The 17,211-nt window shown below is 55.1% G+C and overlaps 6 protein-coding genes across 6 annotated transcripts; 1 reads left to right on the top strand and 5 right to left on the bottom strand.

Annotated features, from left to right (window-relative positions):
• Window positions 1-445: 445 nt before the first annotated feature.
• G647_01168 (uncharacterized protein) lies at window positions 446-850 on the bottom strand (the record flags this gene model as incomplete). The annotated part of the gene is made up of 1 exon (XM_008724569.1): window positions 446-850. The coding sequence occupies one exon, from the start codon at window positions 848-850 to the stop codon at window positions 446-448; it is 405 nt and encodes a 134-aa protein (XP_008722791.1).
• Window positions 851-1,295: 445 nt separating this feature from the next.
• G647_01167 (methylthioribulose-1-phosphate dehydratase) lies at window positions 1,296-2,107 on the bottom strand (the record flags this gene model as incomplete). The annotated part of the gene is made up of 3 exons (XM_008724568.1): window positions 1,296-1,404; window positions 1,454-1,955; window positions 2,011-2,107. 3 exons carry the CDS (start codon window positions 2,105-2,107, stop codon window positions 1,296-1,298), a joined length of 708 nt encoding a protein of 235 aa, XP_008722790.1.
• Window positions 2,108-2,488: 381 nt separating this feature from the next.
• On the top strand, window positions 2,489-4,303 carry G647_01166 (uncharacterized protein; the record flags this gene model as incomplete). The annotated part of the gene is made up of 3 exons (XM_008724567.1): window positions 2,489-2,608; window positions 2,662-3,075; window positions 3,122-4,303. The coding sequence occupies 3 exons, from the start codon at window positions 2,489-2,491 to the stop codon at window positions 4,301-4,303; spliced, it is 1,716 nt and encodes a 571-aa protein (XP_008722789.1).
• Window positions 4,304-4,940: 637 nt separating this feature from the next.
• On the bottom strand, window positions 4,941-6,728 carry G647_01165 (methylmalonate-semialdehyde dehydrogenase (acylating); the record flags this gene model as incomplete). Its single annotated transcript, XM_008724566.1, has 2 exons — window positions 4,941-5,357; window positions 5,445-6,728. 2 exons carry the CDS (start codon window positions 6,726-6,728, stop codon window positions 4,941-4,943), a joined length of 1,701 nt encoding a protein of 566 aa, XP_008722788.1.
• Window positions 6,729-8,215: 1,487 nt separating this feature from the next.
• G647_01164 (uncharacterized protein) lies at window positions 8,216-8,952 on the bottom strand (the record flags this gene model as incomplete). Its single annotated transcript, XM_008724565.1, has 3 exons — window positions 8,216-8,707; window positions 8,757-8,849; window positions 8,899-8,952. 3 exons carry the CDS (start codon window positions 8,950-8,952, stop codon window positions 8,216-8,218), a joined length of 639 nt encoding a protein of 212 aa, XP_008722787.1.
• A 1,689-nt stretch (window positions 8,953-10,641) lies between these two features.
• On the bottom strand, window positions 10,642-16,829 carry G647_01163 (uncharacterized protein; the record flags this gene model as incomplete). The annotated part of the gene is made up of 4 exons (XM_008724564.1): window positions 10,642-10,743; window positions 10,839-12,635; window positions 12,702-12,947; window positions 13,188-16,829. 4 exons carry the CDS (start codon window positions 16,827-16,829, stop codon window positions 10,642-10,644), a joined length of 5,787 nt encoding a protein of 1,928 aa, XP_008722786.1.
• Window positions 16,830-17,211: the final 382 nt, after the last annotated feature.

The raw sequence follows: 17,211 nt of genomic DNA, 5'->3' as shown, positions 1-17,211 counted from the left end.
ATTTCGAAGGGCGTCGCGGAGAACGCAGCTTCTGATTTGCGGAATCACATCTACGTCATGGCTGGTCTCCCAGCCTTGCGAACGGGGCTTGTTCTAGTCCAGTTGACTTGCCGCATCAGAACAATTTAACGCGTGTCCTTATCACTAACGCGAGGCTACGTGACTGGTGGTAACTGGCAGTCCAAACAGCCTTGCTGTAGGCAGAGGCTGCACAGCCGCATCTGTCAATGAAGCGTAGAGATGGGCAATTCAAGACGTCGGAGCCTTCAGATCGAAACAGATAGGGTAGCACTGCATTGTCAGTGCCAATCAGCACAAACCCTTCGTTACTTTGTCCAACAGAACCAGCCTAGCAAAAACCGAATGAATAGAGAACGGCAGTCATATCCAAATCACCTCACAACTGCCATGCATCGTCGAGTCGGGTTTCCGTCGTCATCATCAGTTATCGTCCAGAAGGCGGATGCTCTCCCGCTTTCCGTTCTGCAACCTGCCCCTCCTCCTCTTCCTCCTCCTCTGCAAGCCTCAAAGTCTCCTCGATCATTGCCATATCCGCATCGAGGTTTGCCATGATGTCGTCTAGATCATCAAGCCCCTTGAATTCCTTCTTCGTCTTCTCTAGCAGTTTTTGGAGAGAATCGTTTTCTTTCGCAAGACTTTTGGTCTCCTTTCTCAAGTCGTCTTCCTGCTTGGTCAGAGCCTTCGCGTTGGCGTGGATGTTCTTGGCTCGGGCCTGCAGCTCCGCGTCGATGCTGGCGCCGACAGAATTGAGCGAAGCCGTGAATGCGTCTTTAGCTTCCTTGGTGCGTTGTGTTGATGATGCTGCCGGCCTCTGCGGGTCCGAAGTCATCGAGGCAGCTGTGGACATATCTTTGAGCAAGGGCGACCTGCTAGTCACCAGTGAACCGGGATCCCGTCAATACATTGGCCATGCAGATGAGGAAATGATATGATCCTGGATGACGTTTGGGTGAGGACAGTGGAAACGAGGACAAGCAGTTGGAGAAACAACCACGCAGAAATGCATGGAGATAATCTTGGCACATTGGAACAGAGAGCTGGGGCCGTCACCACCAAGTCTATCAGCCTAGATATTTCTTGCTCAGCGCAGAGTCTACATAAACGACCGCGCGCTTCATCAGACATCAGACTCCAGAATACAATACTCTATCTCCGTGGCAGTTACTGTGCATGTTGAGAAAGGTTGGTAACGGCCGAGGCTTGTTGAATGCCTCTGGCGGAAGTGGGAACGAAGGAGGATCGGAAAGTCCTCGTACTGACGGTTCACCAGGCACTCAGGTCCATGGCAAACCCAGTTTGTGCATCTCCACAGCCAACTGGAACAGGTAGTCCAAGCTCTCGCACTGCGTTTTGGCTTTGGCGACATTATCACCCCAGACGTAGCTGCAGCGAGTGTGAGCAATGCCTTCGGGCAACAAGTCAATGTACTTACATTCCATGCCGCCGCACCAGCACCGCATACGTGTCCGGATACTGCTCCATGGCCTTCTCCAAGAACTCCGTCAAGTCCTCCTCGAAAGGGGTGTTCTCGATGATGGGGATTCGCATGGTGTCATGAAATCCCAGCATGCCTTTTCCCGGTCCTTTCGGAATGCCTTTGATCTGCTCTATGTTGCTAATTTCGAAACATGCCTCCCTGCCAAACAACTTCTCGACAAGCAAAGTGACAAGAACCGCCCATTGAGAATGTGTATGGATACAGCAGCCAGCTCCGCGCTCAAACGCAGCAAGGAACAGTGGCGTGCATGCGGATGGCTTCAGATCCGAAGGCTTGCGAACATACTCTCGTGCAGATGGAGGGTATTTGGGTGTCGGGTATTTGAGCACAAACATGTTCTCGGATTTCATGAGCTCTTTTTGGACCCCGGATGGAGCGATGTAGACATATTCATCTTTGCGAATGCTGGTGCCGCCGCCAGTGCCAGTGACCCATCCTTGAAGGGAGTCAGTTTCGACGGCCCGCGTAGACCACTTACCACCTTCACCTACCAAGGGTGTAGAACTGTTTGCATAACCTGGGAATCAGGTTTGCAGGATGCTCAGGGTCATCCGACTGTACCAGGTGGTCGTTTCCCAGATCCGCCATGTTTGTGGCGGCTGAAGAAAAGTGACTGTGCACTGTCGCACAGGGTGAACGATGGGGGGCCGCAGAAGAGGAAAGAAGCTCAGTGAAAATGGACGAAACGGCGCAAATGAATTCACGTGATCCCCCGCCTTTGTGTTACTGCGCAGATGGCAGGAGCTTCACCGATCTCTGGGTCATGAAGTGACATTTGAAATTCCCCCTGGTGGAGTTAAGTTCGTTAAAGACACCTTTCTTTAAGCCTCCGCCGCAACTCGAAATATATCTGTCGCAGAGGTCAACCTCCCCCCAATCTTTTGCTTTGACCATCCTCCTCTCCCTCGCTTCCCTTCTCAGGTTCGGGTCAATCGATTGTCATTTCGTTCACCACGCTCGTTGCCCACCATGAGGTTCAACGCAGCAATTGCTCCGGCCCTGTACGCATCCGCTCTCCTCGCCGGCACCACATTGGCACAAGAGGAGGCGGAGACCTCAACGAGTGCCGTTGAGCGCCCTACCTTCACGGTAAGTGACCTGTCCGTCACGCGTCGTCCGCCCTTATGCTGACCTCACGATAGCCGACAAGCCTCAAGGCTCCCTTCCTCGAACAATTCACCGACGATTGGGACTCGAGATGGACCCCTTCACATGCTAAGAAGCAGGATTCCAAGAGTGATGAAGACTGGGCATATGTCGGCGAGTGGTCTGTCGAAGAGCCCACTGTCTTGCCCGGCATTATCGGCGACAAAGGTCTCGTCGTGAAAAATGCTGCTGCTCACCATGCCATCTCAGCCAAATTCCCTGCAGTCATCAACAATAAGGACAAGACTCTTGTGGTCCAGTACGAGGTCAAGCTTCAGAATGGCTTGGAGTGTGGTGGCGCATACATGAAGCTGCTGCGCGAGAACAAGGAACTACACGCTGAAGAGTTCTCCAATGCTTCACCCTACGTGATCATGTTTGGTCCTGACAAGTGTGGCGCGACTAACAAGGTGAGTCTGCCTACAATACCCGACTAGCCTATCTAACGACTTCCAGGTGCACTTCATCTTCCAACACAAGAACCCCAAGACTGGCGAGTACGAGGAGAAGCACCTCAAGAGTCCTCCCCAGGCCAAGACTGGCAAGCTCACCACTTTGTACACTCTCATTGTGAAGCCCGACAATACCTTCGAGATGTTGATTGACAACAAATCTGCAAAGAATGGCTCTCTCCTCGAAGACTTTTCTCCCGCCGTCAACCCTCCAAAGGAAATTGATGATCCGAAGGACAAGAAGCCTGATGACTGGGTCGAACAAGCCCGCATCCCTGATCCTGAGGCCACCAAACCAGAAGACTGGGATGAGGACCAGCCATACGAGATTGTCGACGAAGACGCCGAAAAGCCTGATGACTGGCTTGAGGACGAACCGTTGACGATTCCCGATCCGGAAGCCGAGAAGCCGGAAGATTGGGACGATGAGGAAGATGGCGACTGGATTCCACCCCAAGTTCCCAACCCCAAGTGTGAAGAAGCTGCCGGCTGTGGCCCATGGTCTCCGCCAATGATAAAGAATCCCTTGTACAAGGGCAAGTGGACTGCGCCTTACATTGAGAATCCTGACTACAAGGGCCCTTGGGCGCCTCGCACGATCCCCAACCCAGACTACTTCGAGGACAAGACCCCCGCCAACTTCGAGCCAATTGGCGCTATTGGCTTCGAAATCTGGACCATGCAATCTGATATCACCTTCGACAACATCTACATTGGTCACTCTGTTGAGGATGCTGCCAAGTTCCGTGAAGAGACCTACGACGTCAAGCGACCGATTGAGGAAGCTGAAGATGAACAGAGCAGACCAAAGCCGGCCGACATTCCCAAGTCTCCTTCCGACCTCAAGTTCACCGATGATCCCGTCACGTTCATCAAAGAGAAGCTCGACCTCTTCATCACCTTGGCTAAGAAGGATCCCGTTGAGGCCATCAAGTTCATGCCCGAGGTTGCTGGTGGTATTGGTGGGGCCCTTGCCCTTCTCATTGCCATCGTTGTTGGCCTTGCGAGTGCTGGTGGTTCCGCCGCCGCCCCCAGTAAGGAAGACATCAAGAAAACAGCGCAAAAGGCCAAGGAGACGGCCGCAGATTCCGCGGCCAAGGTCAAGGATGCAGCTGCCTCTGGCGCGGAGACAGCTAAGGCGGAAGTCAACAAGAGGGTCACTCGATCGACTGGCAGCTCCGACTAGGCTGACACTGATCGGAGGATGTGTCTGTTGGCACGGCCGACATGTGATTGGAGAAGAGACACTGGAGTGAAACGTTTAACCTCGTGGTCGAGGTAACCAGGATCTACCGGGAGGATGGGCCACAGCTACCTAGAGAATCGGCGCCAGCACGAATTGTGCCGAAGCTTGCGACTGGGATATGTTTCACTGTACATCAGAATAAAAGCCGAGCCAAGTGGAGCAAGTCTGTCTGTTGATTTACAGACAGGTAGGACTGCGGAGGGTTTATGAGGTTATGCAGCATCAAAATGCCATTCAAGTTCGTGTTATCAAATGCGCTTTTTGGCCCGTTGTATGTTTGCAATTGATCATGTGCCTGGACAGCCAGTGCCATTTCGCAGCCACGACGAGGACCACTCCTTTCCATAGTCCACGTCGGCGCCGGGCGCAGAGGCGTACACAAGCCTGTTGTTTGTACTTTGGTCAATTTTCGCTCCCGAGAAATCCGCAGCTAGAACAAGCCGGCTTCGACCAAACGCCCTTTGTCCTAAAAAGGGGGTTCTCAATCTTCCCAGATATACACGACGATTTGATATGATATGATAGACCAACCTAGGAGACTCAAGAAGTTCCCATCCCTCCTTGTCTCATACTCGACCTAAGAGTGCGTCGGCATCGCGACCTGCTTGTCGGTGGCCAAGGCGTCTTCGGCCCGCCACAGGCTCGTCACGGTCTTCCACTGGGTGTAGAACCGCAGGCCGTCCTTGCCGTAGAAGTTGGCCAGGCCCGTGCCGGCGACGGACTTTTTGTTGCCCGTGAAGGAGAACATGGGCAAGGGCACGGGGATGGGGACGTTGATGCCGATCTGGCCGGCCTCGAGCTCCTTCTGGAACAAGCTGGCCGTGGGGCCGGAGCGGGTGAAGACGGCGGCGCCGTTGCCGTAGGGGTTGGCGTTGATCAGGTCGATGGCCTCCTGCGTGGTCTCGACGTTCAGGCACACGAGCACGGGGCCGAAGATCTCCTCCGTGTAGCATTTCATGTGTGGCTTGACGTCCGTGATGACGGTGGGGCCGACCTGCGGGGACGTCAGTCAGTTATGGCGTGTCGACAGCGACAAAAGAAAGAAAGACAGAGTCAGGCAAGTCTCTGGCAAAGAACTTACCCAGTTGCCGTTGGGATACTTGGGTGGGTATTGCCCTCTTCCGTCCAGGAGGATGGTGGCGCCCTCGTCCTCGGCGCTCTTGATCAGGTCCTCGACGCGCTTCTTGCTCTCCGGGCTGATCAAGGGGCCGAGATCGGCGTCTGGCTCAAAGCCGCCGTTGATGGTCAGTTGCTTGGCGCGCTCGGCCAGCTCCGGGAGCCATTCCTTGGTTTCGCCGACCATGACGAGCGTGCTGAGAGCCATGCATCTTTGGCCGGCGGCGCCAAAGGCCGCTCCAGCGAGGGCGTTCAGGGCGTGATTTTTGTTCGCATCTGGCAGGACGGCGGCGTGGTTCTTTGCGCCCAGGTTGGCTTGGACGCGCTTGCCCTGCGCGCTGCCCCGGGTGTAGATGTATTCGCCTGCGCGGTTGGAGCCGACGAAGGAAATGGCCTTGATGACCGGGTCGTCGATGATGAAATCCACCGTCTTGGCGCCGCCGTGGACGATGTTGACGACACCGTCGGGGAAGCCGGCTTCCTTGCACAGCTCGGCGATGATCATGGCGGCACCGGGATCCCGTTCGCTGGGCTTCAGGATCAACGTGTTGCCGGTGACCGTCGCCAGCGGGATGCTCCAGAGGGGGATCATGGCCGGGAAGTTGAACGGGCAGATCGCCGCCGTCACGCCCAGGGGCTCACGGTAGGATCTTGTCTCCATGTCCTTTGCGACCTCGATGACCTCGCCCGTCAACTGGGTTGTGATGCCGCAGGCCGTTTCGCACACCTGCAGTCCGCGGAGGACATCACCCTTGGCGTCTGCAAATGTCTTGCCTTGTTCGAGCGTGATGGCCGCGGCCAGGCGGTCCATGTTCTGACGGATCAGGTGGGTCAACTTGAAGATAATCTGCTGCTTGGACATGATGGATGTGGCCCGCCACTTGGGGAATGCCTTTTCCGCCGATGCAACAGCCGCTTTCAATTCTTCCTCGGTGGACTGAGGCACGCGGGTGACCAGGTTGTTGGTGGCGGGATCGTTGAGGTCGATCCATTGTGACGTCTTGGAGGGCACGAACTCGTTGTCGATGAAGTTGTGCGTGTCGACCACGTTCTGGATCTGCTCGTGCGAGGTGGGATAGTCGGCGACCGCGGTGCTCGTGGCCGCCAGGTGCCGGGTCGTGGCATGCAGCCGCCGCTTCGCAATCTGCTCGTTCGGCGCCATTCTGAGGCTTCTGGAGATCTGGGGGGCTGCGGCTCGTCTGGCTGTCAAGGCGGGGACAGCTCTCAACAGCGACCGGCGGGCGGCCATCGTAGGATGTAATGATAAGATACAACGAGAAGCGGGAGACCGGTTCAGACACTGAGTACGCCCTCCAGACAGCAATATCTCTCCGTCAAAGAATATTGGGCAAGCACCAGCAGCACCAGCACCAGCACCAGCAGCTTATTGAAGAGGGAGCGTGATGAAATGCAGCATGCCGGTTGCGGAGAAACCCCCAAGAAGGTCAAGAGGCGAGAAAATCCCGTCCGAGGTTTTAATTTCGCCGCCGTCCGGCTGTTTTTCTATTGGCGGCCAAGGCGGCGGCAGGGACTGAGGGGAGAAGACCGACTCACTGACTTGGTCTGGCATAGTCATGAAAGAGCCGGAGATCGGTTGTCCACGGCCCACCGGCTACGAGGTACGAGGACAAGCATTCGATTTGATTATTGGGAAGACCTTCATTCTAATGTGATGGTGTTATTCCGTGGCGTATATGTACACCAGTGCTACCGCACCTTAGCCCCGTCTTGATACAGTCCATCCCTTTCACAATCCAACTCCAGAGGTGGTACAGTTCATGATCTCATGACAATTCCCAAGCGTGCTGCCTCTTCTTGCCACGAATGTCGTCGGGCTCTTTCAGCCTCGAAGTTGCTGGGGCTGCTGTGTTTTCTGGCGATGCCCTGTGATACCCACTTGGCGTATGCTTTCGCCTGCAGGTCGCGGACAGAGCTGTGGCGACGCGGTGATTCCTCTTCGCCTTGGTTGTTGCGATGGAAGAAAGACATTGTGCTGATGTACTAGTGTTATTATTTGTATGGAAGATTAGATGTCGGGTTGGCTGTGATGATTGTGCTGATTCAGTCCGGTGTATCCACTACTGGCGACCTTTTCGTGTTGATTTGTCTGGAGATGGAGATGAAAGCCAAGATGCGGCGCAACCTACCTTTATATAGACATCTTGAATGAGTCCTTTGGCTTCAGAGCCTCGCCGCAGGCAAATACTTTTTCCCTGAGGCATTTGCACACGGCTAATCCCCATGATCTCTGTCAAAAGGAACGTGCGACATTTCTGCTGCGAGGCCAGGGGCGATGCGATTGGCCGCCCGGGGCTGTGCGAACGTCGAGGCCTCAGTCAGATTCGCATTGGACGCCAAAAACGGACTAGAGCTCGGAAGACTTTCCTCGATCAAAGCCTCGACAGGTACTCGTAAAATGGCGCAACGTGGAATGAGTGACGTCAGATACTCCTCGCCGACGGTGCTGTGTGCAGTGGGCCGAAGAGCATGCCTCGCATCGCATATGAAAGATAGACATGCTGGGTACAAGAACATCCAAGGCACAGCTGCCCTCTATTGGGAAGTACCTCAACATCTTGTGAGCGTTCGCGCCTGTGGAATGCAGTTGCGCCAACTCCATCCTCAAAAAAGAGCACGCGCGCAAGAAACTTCGAGCCCGCCGGCAGAATGTGTCTCATTAATGAGCATGTGCTCGTCTTTATGGGTATCGTCGTTCTTTCGTTCGTGTCGAGCTGTTCATTCATCCCCGTATGCAAGATCCGCTTCGTCATTGTCCTTCTTCTCAGCCGGGCCCTTGTAGTCATACACCAGGCGGACTCTTTGGAACTCGGCATTCTTCCAGACCACAATGCGGCGAGTATATCGCCTCTCGCCGTTGATCTCTTCGAAGCCCCAGACCATCTCAGCCTGCCACCCTCCAGCATCGTCCACGTTCTTCACCAAGCTCTGGACATGTTCGTCGTCCAGGAACTTCGAATCTGTCTGCCCATCCTTGAGCTTGTGAGCCTGCAAGAACGCCGCATCCTCTTCTGAACCAGGACCCTCCATCTTGAATTCGCCTGTCTTCCACAGCCGTGACTTTCCTCGACAGTTGCCGAATATGCGGTCAGCGTGCTCTCGCTCTTTCCAATCGAGGGTGCGGTTCTCCTGCGTCGTGGACAGGCCGGAGGCGACCGAGGTGATGTCGACGTGATAGATGTCGTCTTGCTTGTACTCTTTGATTGTGAGCTGTGGAAAGTCAGTCCCGACACCAGCAGAGTCAGGGTGCCCGACGTACCACGACCGTTGCCAGACGGATGGCGGTTCTCGTGAGCCAGCTCAGTCCTTGGAGGGCGAACATAGGGTCGGTGTCGTCCGAGAGCGATTTGTTCTCATCGATGTCAACGAAGGCCCATCTGCTCAGAGCGGTGAGTTCTTACCATGACGAACTTGCCAGAGAGGTTGGTGCAGGTGATCTCAGGTGGCGCAGCCATGGTCGCGAAGTTGGCAGGGCGGATGGATGTACTCTTGCTGCTCAAGACGATGCGCGGTATAGATTCTCGTTTTGAATGCACTCGAGGAATGAAAAGAATGCAACGTTGATGGAGCAGTTCAAGAGGGATTGGCGGCAGCGGTGTGCCTTCTCCTGGACGTTTGACGTTTGACGTTTGACGTGTCAACAATGTGTAGGCGTTCACAATTACCCCGCCATGGTCGCGAAACAGATTCAGTGCACGAGACACTCAGCATCTATCTTCACCGCCGACTGCACTCCGCCCACTGAGAACCGATTTATCCCGTTGAGAAGTCGCGTTCGAATCCTGAGACATCATCCGTCCAAAGGCAGCAATGGCGATCTTGTTCTGGGTCGTCAAATCAACATCGTAGGTAAAGGAGGCAATTTTGGTCCACTCCGCCTCCAGAGCTTCGATACCGTCCGCCTATTTCCAAAACCCATCACACACATACGAGTAGATCAATCCTGCCGTCCTCGACAGATTAAGAACCCGCAATGCTCTCGGTCTCCTGAGTTTGTCAAAGGCCGCAAAGGCCGCCGAGGGCTGGGACTCTGCGCCTTGACATCCTCACATCCTCACATCCTCACATCCTCACATCCTCACATCCTCACATCCTCACATCCTCACATCCTCACATCCTCACATCCTCACATCCTCAGTTCTGTGTCATGTCAGCCTCGTGGCCCCCCTGTCCGCAAAAGTGTCCGGTGGCAATGGACGCCTTGTGAAGACCCCAGCGCAGCGCACCTACTGGCCTGCCGTGCCTGACAAAGATACGCATCACTACTACACCTGTACCTTGTCTTGACACTAGAACTAGATTTTATGTCCCTACATGCCTACCGAGGGCCAAAGGGGGAATTGGAGTGAACACCTTCCCCTCCTGGTTCTATTTCTCTTTGTCTCTTTCCCTCCCCCGTTCCGAGTCAGCCGCTCCCAGAGGATGTATAGAGAATGTGTAGCATTATCGGTTTATTTTGCCCCGGGAAAAGTATACTGTATACAGTATACAGTGTACAATTTACAGTATACAGTGTACAATGTACAGGACAGGGTATAAATAACACCCTCCAGCGTAAAGTTTACCTCGTCCGAGTACGAGTACAGTAGCCAGCGTTCTATGTGGATCCCAGAGCGGACGTATAATTATATCCTCATGGCCGACGCTCTTCACCCCAAGATAACAAGGTCATTATACATACACACACATATGTGGTACTGGTGCTGTTGGCAGCTCCGTGGCCCAGCAGCGTCACAGTACATACTTATTCTCCTTCCCGTTCTACCCACCCGACATGCACGTTTTCTATCAAACAATCGAACACAGACGTACTTTCCAGGCATGGGCCCCGGCACTGCCTGCACACATACCTCCCTACCTAGGTGCCTACTGTAGTACACCTTGCACCTCATGCTGGATTGGGAAAGCGAAAGTCGGATCTCAATTCATTTCTCCCTTGGCACATACATACATCCGTACGTACGCCAATCGCCAGCAGTCGGAAGCCAGTCGCCATGATTATTCTACAGTAACCCCCCGGTCCATCCATCCTGCCCTGTGGGTCCTGTGGTTCGGTATTCAGGACATCAAACAGTGCTGTTGATGGTAAATCCTAGCGCGCAATGATGTACGCCCTTGCCTGTCTGTCGATGTCAACGTCAACGTCAATGCGCCACAGCCATGACACCACGATAGTATTCCACACCCAGTGCTCGCGCGTGGACCAATCTTGCGTCCGCGGTGAGTGGTAGCTCGAGGATGGATTTCTAAAATGGATAAAACTGTGGTTAGCTAGTTCCTTGTAGTCACGGTAGTAAAGTGTAGTAAGTGTGCCCACTGTCCACTTCGGGCGATAACATACCTGGTCAGCAACGCCGCCGCCATGCTCCAGCTCAATCACTCTGGCCACGGCCTTGCCCATCTCGCGCAGCGCCACTCTCTCCTCGAGCTTCTCTCGGTCCTTGGTCAAGTCCAATGTGCGCGAAATGGAATCCGATGCCGATGCCGAAGCCGAACCCGAGCTGCTTGATTCGAACCGCGCGTTCAATCCCCTCAGCACGCCTTGTAGTCGTTCAAGCAGCGCGGCCTTGTTCTTGCGCTTCTCGGTTGCATCTTGGCTGGACGCGCGTCTTGCAGCTGGGGGTGACGGACCCATGAGTGCCATCAGCGCCACAAAGTCCGCATAGACGCCTCCTCCCCGTTTCCACTCGGGGGTCGTGTCCTGCTCAGCTGAAGCAGCAACGGCGGCATCGACCTTCTGTTCGGCATCCTCGCCGAACGTCGCGAGCACGTTGCTCAGACCCGCCCAGTCTTCATCAATGACAAACCGTGGCGCGACGCGGCGGAGCAGACACGCATGAGCTTGGGCATAGTCCGTCGCCAGGACGAGATAATGGAGTTCTGCGAGCGATTCGTTGCATGAACGTGTGTAGAGTGCCTTTGAGCGATACACCCATGTGGTCGGAATGTGGAACGCCCTCGTAAGAGCGGTCCAAAGCGGCTGGGACTGAGATTGAGACAAAGGCGGGGCCGGTAGGCTCGCAGCGTGGCGGTCGAGAAGATCCTGGATCTGACGTGCTCGCTTTGTCGGATCGCTAAGGTGCAGGAGGGCGTACGCGGCTCCGATAATGTTCCCACGGGCCGAATGCTCAAAGGCCAGCGTCAGGGCGAGGGCGTTGGCTTTCTCTTGGTCAATAGAGACATCGGACAGCGCTGCGGCGATGGCGTTGTACAGGCGGAACGTCTTCTGGGAGTCCCATGGTTGAGACAGCGCAGACAAGGCCTGGGGCAGAACCGGCTTCTCGACTTTGACGGCGGCAGCATTTGCTCGGCTTCCCTTGCTTTTGCCGGCGAAAAGCCTCAGCACAACCCACAGAGGATCCTCATATCCGTTGCTGCCCACCGGGGTCGCCGACTCCAGGTTGGAGCTCAATTTGCTCTGAAAGTCCGCCACAATCTCACCGATGTCGCCGTTCTTGTGTTTGCCATACCACAGACACAGCGCAAAAGCCTGGATCCAATCGAGCTCGAACTTCTCCGAAATGGCAAAGGTCGAAGCACGGTCTTCGACGGCAACATTCTGCCGGCCCTGTGCAATGCTGGTGTTTCCGGAGAGGATCTCGTACAAGGCTCTGATCTCTTCGCTCATCTCGGAAATGACAGCCTGTCCGCGCCAGTCGGAGATCTGAGTTGCAATGTCTTCCTGAAAGGCCGCATCAGCCTGCTCAATCTGCGCCACGAGCAACGTGAGATGGAAGTCCTTCTCCTGCATCAGCGCATCACATGCGGCGTGGACGTTCTTCGCGGTCAACTGGAGGATAGCAGCGGTCGCTGCATTGATCTTGAAGGCTGCCTTGATGCGATCCCCGTGTCGGCGCCAGACCAAGTCGGCCAGATACTTCGACAGTCGATCTTTCCGAATCCGCGGCATATACTCTTGCTGCTGCTGGCGGGACAGACCGAGGGTAAATTCGTCTTCGTAGTCATCGAACAGGACGTGCAGCAGCTCGTAGACGTCAAGTTCGTCGGTCCCACCAAGTTGCTGGGCCAAGTGAGCTTTGACTTGCGAGAATGGTAGGACATCGTGTTTGATGGAAGGGACGTTGTCCTTGACAGAGACCTGGGCGTCCGTTAGAAGAGCATTGGCGTCCATGGCGGCCTGGATGATGAGTTAGCCAAAACTCAAGAAAGCGGCGAATACATCCGAGTATCTGCTCTCACGTACATTCTCGAGATTGGCTGCCTGGAGCGAAGTAGCCACAATGTCCTTGCCGGTCGCTTCACTGTGTGCCAATAGCTCCGTGGTCCAGCCGTTATCGCCTGCCAGACCATCTGACTTGTAGATGAGCTGGTTTGTCGCCGTGAAATGGGGCTTGAAACTGGCGTGCCAGCGCCTGTCGTCTTCCCCGAGTTCGATCGCGTCGGCTTGGGCTTGGTCGTCGAAGGTCTTTGCGCGCTTGGCATATGGAAACTAGAGAGACGAAATGTTTCAGCAATGTACTTTCATTTGAACTACCTACATATCTGTGCTATGAGCAAATGACCGTGCCCTGGTCTCTGATCCCTGATACCCCTGTCTGACATTCTGGGCATCAAGTTCGTCCCTTCACTGAGATTTCATTCAATATTCCAATCCGCCGCAGGGATCAGAGCACAAGGGGTCAAGAAAGAGTGATGGGGAAACAAAGGGAGCAAAGGGGGAAATTCAAACCTCGAAATCCGGCTCAGACTGCGCCTTGCCCTTCCTCCCCTTCAAGTCCGCCATTCTCTCCTCGTGTCTGCTAAACAGAGAGTGCATGATGTCGATGCTGGTTCGAAAGTCCTTCTTGTTCGCTATTTTCGTCGAGCTCGGCTTCATCGGTTCATATGCACGATCCAGCAGCACCTTGCTCTGGACCTCTCGAAGTGCGTCGCGATTCTGCTTCCGTGGACTGATGGTACGCTGGAGCTGTTCCGCCCAGTCGCCATCAATATTAATGAGAGCTTTGCCGGGCGTGCCCATGGTGCTGGCCTTGAGGATCGGTTTCGCAGGACTGGCCGCTGGAGGCGGGTACGAACCAGCCATGCTCATTTCATCCTGGTCTTGTTCCTCATAGTCGTCTTCCTCCATTCCGGAATCTGCTGGACCGTCCTCGACTTCCTGAGCAGAGGGAACGTTATCCTCGTATTCGATGGCAGACTGGCGGCCATAACCGCCCGGCAGCGTCTTCTGCTTGAATGCAAAGGTATCGTCGTCATCGTCACCTTCATCCTCGTAATCATCATGTTCTTCGCTGTCAACGTCCATTCCCGAGTCGTCTGCAGACCGAGAGCTTGTGAGTGAGTCGGGTGGAGCGGAAAGTTGGCTCTGGCCCAACTCGTCATCCTCATCGTAATCCAATCCGTAACGGGTGTAATGAGGAACTCGGAATGTCCAAACGCCAGTGGCCACATCATAGCTCACGAATTCAGTACCGTTCATCTTCTTGAGGCGATTGACATGCTTGTCAAAGATAGGTCCGCTGGTGGCCGAGGACGGCCGACCACGAGCCCGTGGCCACGAGTTCTCAATCGAGATGGTCGAAGGGACGTTCAGCCCCTTGCCAACTGGTGGCTTGGAGCTTGCGTCCGGATAGACTGTGACTGAACGGAGACGGATCTCGACAATTTTCTCGTACAGATCGTCGAGAGGAATGCTGGTCAGGTCGACTGGGCCGTTGAACACGACTTTACCGCATCCCTTCCGGCCAACCTCGAAGCCAACAAACCGTGACAACTTGTCGCGCGGAAGCTTACTGAGTTCGGCACGAGTGGGCTTCATCCAGTAGTCACCAGGTTGAGGATCGGGCTTGGCCTGCACAGTTACCTTTCGGGAAGATACATCGTTGGACTCACGATCTTCCGGAACAACAGCAAGCTCATTCCCTCGCACAGGCTCGGCTTCAGGTGTGGCACTTCCATTTGTGATTCTGCTGCGCTCGTGCTCGTCTTCGTCATCATCGACCGCCACCAGGGCCCCAGCTTCACCGTTCGAGGCGCCATTCTGGCCACCCGCGGTATCTTTGTCGAAGCTAACTCGCTTCTTGAGCTTGTTCACCGGCTCCGCACCTGATGAGTCGAGATTTGTCGGAGCGAGTCCGGTATTGCCGTTGGTTGACTTGTCAAGCCCATTCGTCGGGAAAGCGGGCAAGGAAGGCCGGCTGAAGAGATCGTTTCGTATGCTCCGATCAATAGTCAGGCGGCGCATGCTGCCTCCAGACCATCTGGTATTGGTAGCAGCGAAAGCATCCGGACTGAGAACGCCATTGCCCTCTGCGTTGAAATGAGACCGCAGATTGCTGACCGATACACTCTTTCCAAATGAGCGACCGAAACTGCCGCCGTTGAAGCTCCGGCTGCCGTACATGCTGCCACTCAAGCCACTTCCGCCGGGCGTGCTGGCTGCGCTGTTGGGGGTGCCATACGTTGAGTACGAGAATCCGAAGCCCGAGCGACGAGGTGGGGTCATGTAGCGAGACTGGTTCAATCGGAGACTTGGTGGTGGCTTGGATTGACTCTCTTTCATTTTCTGGGTTGCCGACAAAGGAGTGAAGAGTGGCTTGGAGTTGTCGGGGCTCGGGACTGGGAGCCCGGTCCAGATGGACGTCTGACCGTAAGGGTTGGGATCATTCAGGGACGATGTCTTGAACTCGGACTGCTGCTGATTCTGTTGAGTGCTCTGGGCCGGTGCAAAGAGGCTGTTGCCAAAGCCGCCTTGTTGCTGGTTGGTGCTGGTCCCGAAAAGCGAGCCAGTCGCGGGCTTGTTGGCGTTGTTACCGAAAGAGAATCCCGAACCAGTGTTGTTGTTGGTACTTCCGAATAAGCCACCTGACTGCTGGTTATTATTCCCTCCGAAAAGACCTGTGCCTGTACCCGAAGCGTTGGTGTTGCCGAACGTGCTACCTCCGAACAGACCGCCGGGCTTCTGCTGGTTATTGGAAGTGCTCCCAAAGAGACCTCCACCAGCGTTCGTACTGGGTTGGCTTCCGAACAGGCCACCACCAGTGCCAGTGTTCGTATTGGCATTGTTGCCAAAGAGACCGCCGCCAGTGCTGGTATTTGTGTTGCTTCCAAACAAGCCCCCGGAAGATTGGTTCTGGTTTGTCGGTGCCCCGAAACTACCCGTGCTCGTGCCGAAAAGCGAAGGCTTCTGCTGGGTGTTGTTGGTTCCAAAAAGCCCTCCAGACTGCTGCTGATTTCCACCAAATGCACCCGTGGTAGAGTTGTTGGTGTTGGTGCCGAATAAGCCGCCGCCTGTGCCCGTGGTGGACGTGTTGGTATTGCCAAAAGAAAACGTCGAGCCGGTATTGCCAGTGTTGGTGCCAAACAAACTAGGCTTCTGCTGACTCTGGTTGTTGTTATTCCCAAAGAGTCCTCCGCCGGATCCAAAGCCGGTGCTGCTCCCGCCTCCAAAAGCATTGGTTGACGTATTGTTCGAGGTTCCAAAGAGGCCGCCTGAGGGAGCTGCCGAAGACTGCTGGCCGAACAAGCCGCCACCAGCAGGTTTGCTCCCAAACAGGCCACCACTCCCGAAACCCGTCGTTGAGGTATTGGCTCCAAAGCCCGACGAGGTGGTGGCCGCAGCGCCGAATGGATTAGAGTTGGTGTTGCCGCCAAACCCACCGGTGTTGCTTGATCCGAAGCCACCAAAACTGTTCGTCCCAAATCCACCGGCCTGGCCTGTGTTGTTCCCGTAACGACGACCTGCATTGTAGTCTGCCAGTCGCAGCTCTTCAAATGAGTATTTCTGGTATGGTGGCATGAAGTTGATGCTCTGGTAATTGCTCGACACCCCTGCGGCTTCTTTCTCCAAGGTCGGCGCATACGGCGTCGAGGCTGTGCCTTCTGAGGGAGGGACGGACTGATTGCTCAGAGCAGTTCCGCTACCCGCAGCGCCAAAGGGGCTTGAAGATGAACCAAAGCCGCCAGTTGTTCCTGAGCCGCCCTGGCCAAACAACGGGGTAGAATTGGTAGTCGAGCCGAACGCAGGCTTTGCCGCACCAAAGCTAAAGCCCGAACTACCGGTGTTGCCGCCGAATGCATTGTTCGTGGTGCTACCTCCAAAACCACCTCCTGAGCCAAATCCGCCAGTGTTGGTTGTTGAGCTGCCGAAAAGTCCCCCGCCTGTATTGGAGGCTGTCGAGCCGAAGGGATTGGACGCTGGCTTGCTGCCAAAAAGAGAGCCGGTGGTGGAGGTGTTGGACCCGAAGCCTGCAGAGCTGGTCGTTAGTCTATCGCTCTCCAATTTGTGAGATGAATCTCCGTCATTGGAACGACTGAAGTAGATAGGAGCATTGCGCTTGGATATTGGCGAAGGCTTGCCCCATTTCGACATTGTGCTGTGTCCGCACGGACCAGTCGTTCGAGAGGGAGGTTGGAAGAAAGGTGAGCCGGGAGATGAACAAGAAGAAAAATGGTATTGCCAGGTGAGGCAGTTGAACGAGTGAAGCCTGCTGCCTGCGCACATCTCTCACGTACCTCCTGTGTTTGTGTTCGACCCGAATGTGCTGCCCCCAAACGGATTCGAGGTCGCGGTGCTGGAACCAAAGCCGCCAGTATTGCTCGTGTTCGAACCAAAGGCTCCTGATACCATGCCGTCAGCCTTGCAGCTTTATCGAAAGAGGTGTGACATCTGCTTACCTGCGTTGTTGTTCGAACTGGCCCCAAAGCCCCCAAAGCCACCACCCTGATTGCTGGTGTTACTGGCACCAAAGGAG

The sequence above is a fragment of the Cladophialophora carrionii genome (genome assembly GCF_000365165.1).
Source record: "Cladophialophora carrionii CBS 160.54 unplaced genomic scaffold supercont1.1, whole genome shotgun sequence".
Classification (NCBI taxonomy): domain Eukaryota; kingdom Fungi; phylum Ascomycota; class Eurotiomycetes; order Chaetothyriales; family Herpotrichiellaceae; genus Cladophialophora; species Cladophialophora carrionii.
Note: the sequence above shows the minus strand (reverse complement) of the source record. Positions and strands in the feature narration are given on the sequence as shown.